At 45.7% G+C, this 3474-nt stretch overlaps 1 protein-coding gene across 2 annotated transcripts in view; it reads left to right on the top strand.

Moving 5' to 3' along the window:
• Positions 1–2356: 2356 nt before the first annotated feature.
• Positions 2357–3474, top strand: part of RAB9A (RAB9A, member RAS oncogene family) — a 22471-nt gene continuing 21353 nt past the window's right edge. Inside the window, exon 1 of one of the 2 annotated variants that reach the window (XR_001881187.1) lies at positions 2357–2548. Coding sequence is in view for 1 of the 2 variants with exons in the window: in XM_017849766.1 (XP_017705255.1) it covers positions 2388–2548 (161 nt within the window). In the remaining variant the exon portion in view is untranslated. The remainder of the gene's footprint in view (positions 2549–3474) is intronic. The other variant, XM_017849766.1, reaches the window with a different exon arrangement.

Raw genomic sequence — 3474 nt, 5'->3', positions numbered from 1 at the left:
TTTTTGAGACGGAGTCTCGCTCTGTCGCCCAGGCTGGAGTGCAGTGGCCGGATCTCAGCTTACTGCAAGCTCCGCCTCCCGGATTCACGCCATTCTCCTGCCTCAGCCTCCCGAGTAACTGGGATTACAGGCGCCGGCCACCTCGCCCAGCTAGTTTTTTTTGTATTTTTTTAGTAGAGACGGGGTTTCACCGTGTTAGCCAGGATGGTCTCGATCTCCTGACCTCGTGATCCACCCGTCTCGGCCTCCCAAAGTGCTGGGATTACAGGCTTGAGCCACCGCGCCCAGCCCACTTGTAGCTTTTCATCAGAGATGCCAGAAGTGATTTCTTTCAGTCTCCAGCTTGAGATGGGGTATTAACTCCCAGGACTCATAGTAATAAGTAGGTGTCATTTAAATAAAAGAATCATTTATGCATAGCAACCTTGGCCTCTTTCTCTCCCGTGAGTGATGCATTGGTGTTTACAGAATATAAAGATGAAAATCTTCGTGAGATGAAGGGAGTCAAACTAGGTTAGTTCTTTAATGTTTTCATCAAGGAACAAGTTTATGGAGCAAGAGAGATAGCAACTGTTTATCCAACTTGCATCAGCTTACCAACCACACACATCCAACAACAAAATCCCCAAACTTGCCCTTCAGAGAAAAATCTTTTAACCCACTCTTGCACTGACATAGAAATGTGTTTAAGAAGTGAATGGTGGAAGAGACCAGAATATACTCACATTCTTAAATGTCAGTTGGCTAGTATCCAACTGATAGTAACTTTAGAGAAAGTAACTTTTCTTATTCTTTCTTAAGGTACTATAAGCTACACTCAAATATGTTTGAATGCCTTCTTACATTTTGGAACAGCCTAAGAGTCACTCATGGGACCTTCTTAGAACATTTTTTATGAAAGCTGTTGGGTTTGTCAAGGTTTACTTTAACTCAAAATACAATAATTTCATGAGATCACTTGTTAATAGCTAGTTGGTATTAGCAGTTGCACAGATAAACTCCTATTTTATCACTCTTTGACTATGGTTAGGATGTATGATTTTCAGGTAGCATTTCTTTAATTATCCTGTGGATTGCTTGTTGCAATTTGGCCCAAGGTACATAACTTTTTTTCTATTGGAAAATTAACTCTAATATTCATATACAATGTTTTATGGTGTACTTTTAATGTGTGTTTTAAAAACGATAATGTATATCTCTTCTTCCCTCCAATTTAACAGATTTGTATTTTATAAACGTTTATACATATTTCCTTGGGGAAATGACCTGCAGATAAGAAACAGATTTCTGTTTATGAGAAAAAAAATATTTAAGCTTATGTGTTGTTTTCAGAAGCATTCTAAAATTGCCTTTTTAATTTGTGAGAAACTTTCTCAAATATGACCTTTCTAGTGCTGAATGAAAAGTCATTACCTGAAAATGACTCCCCAGAGAGCTGGAGATTATTTAAATTGTTGTGAGCCCCAACATCATAAAAGTGAGATCTTTGTCTTGGAAAATAAACAGACTAAATCTTTTTTAAAAAACTTTTATTTTAGGTTTAGGGGTACATGTGCAGGTTTGTCATGTAGGTAAACTGCCTGTTGCGAGGGCTTGGTGTACAGATTATTTAGTTACCCAGGTAATAAGCATAGTACCTGATACCTAGTTTTTTTCCTGCTCCTTTTCCTCCTCATACCCTCCACCCTCAAGTGGGCCCTGGTGTCTGTTGTTCCTATGTGACCATGCGTTCGCATCATTTAGCTTCTACTTATAAGTGAGAACATGCAGTATTTGGTTTTCTGATAAACAAACTAAATCACAAACAAATTAAATGTATTGAGATGTCACTATGAGTCCCTCCCACTTGCAGGGTTCTGTATCATAGGATTCATGCACTCAACTTCACACATAAAGCAAGGACTTAAGGAGAGCTTCTCCAGTACCACTTTTGCACCATCGCTTTCTATTTAGAGATGACAGAGGCAGTATTTTAACAAGATTAAAGGAAAGTTTTAATAGCTTCATTTAAAAGTTCTTGTTTTCCACAATATCACAACTGTTTTCATTTTTCATCTACCTGTTTGTTCTTTGTCCGTTTGCCTAGTCGTTTCTATCATTGAAATCACGACATCCTGTGACTGTGCTCATGAGGTCTGGTTATTTCCACTTTACGTAAACTTTTCAAAATGACAGTTATTTCGTACTCGCTCTCGCCCGAACGCAGACGGGGGGACACTTGAGGAGCAATCGACCCAAAGGAAAAGCACGATTCAGGCCCCGCCTGCCTCGGTTCCACCTCCCACGGGCCCCACTCCCAGGGCCTGGGCCGCGGGACCCCGCCTTCCAGGCCCCGCCTCCCGGGGCCCCGCCCTGCTTTTCCCCTCGCCCCGCCCCGGCCCGTCGCCATGTTGTTCCCTCCGCGCTGGACGGGAGCAGCTGGACCTGGAACCTGGCTGCGCTACCGCCGCTGCCTCCTGCTGTGCAGGTCCCCGACCCTCTCTCTGCCCTCATTGCACCCAGACGGGCCGGCCCAGAGCTCCCGGTTCGTCTTCCGTGTGGCCGCGAGGTGAGCGGGACTCGGGACTCCTTCGGGGCCGGGCGGAGCGCGCGGGTGTCGGGGTCTGAGGGGGCGGCTAGGGCCTCGGGCAGCTGGGGCGGGGTGCGGTGCGCGCGGGGCTAGCGCGGGTCACAAGGCCGCCCCGGGAGCGAGGACGGCTGGTTGTCTCCCTGCCTGCTGTCTGACGCAGGAGGAAAGACGGGTCCCCACACCTTTGGGGAGAGGGACACACGGAAACACACACAGGGACGCACACAAACACTGGAGAGAGGGAGATACAAAAGCCCGGACACCCGTGCACATACACACGGAGAAATACACCCAGTCACCTGGGAACACACGTACACGCCAGCCTTTCCCCAACCACTCCGGGAAGCACATCCACAGTCCCCAAACCAAATCCTACACCCGAGTGATTAATGTAGGGAAAACAAAGGCGCTCCCACGACTTGATTTTGGCGACCTCTGAAGTTCCACCTAAGCAGAACGTGTTTGCTCGATGTCTTATGACCACTTGGGTGAGGAATTCGGAAAGTAAAGCCAATGTTAGAGGCTGCAGGAGGTTTGGGGGCATTATCTGATTCAGGCGCTGGCTAACGTTTCACGATCGCGTTCCCTTTTTTCTTCCAACTTGGTAAGTAGAAAGGCAAGATGAGAAATTTACGTGCTGAACTTAATAAATAGTTGGTGGACGTATTGCCTTTTTTTTTTTTTTTGGAAGGGGAGGAGGCTCTCGTGGATAACGTTTTTTTTGGGGATAACTTTTCTGCTAGTTTCCAAATCGGCACGTGACCACAGTCTTTTCATAGGATTTCAGCGTCCTGATAAAAATCAATGGGCAGAATTTGGTTGCTTTTTTAAAAATGTGTTTGTCCTTTGGTCTCTGGCACCGTTGTAATGGAAAATCCCTGCATTGCCTGTACTCTCAGAAGCTG

Source organism: Rhinopithecus bieti, unplaced genomic scaffold (assembly GCF_001698545.2).
Source record: "Rhinopithecus bieti isolate Rb0 unplaced genomic scaffold, ASM169854v2 scaffold_62, whole genome shotgun sequence".
NCBI classification, from domain to species: domain Eukaryota; kingdom Metazoa; phylum Chordata; class Mammalia; order Primates; family Cercopithecidae; genus Rhinopithecus; species Rhinopithecus bieti.
This window is presented reverse-complemented; position numbering and strand designations above follow the sequence as displayed.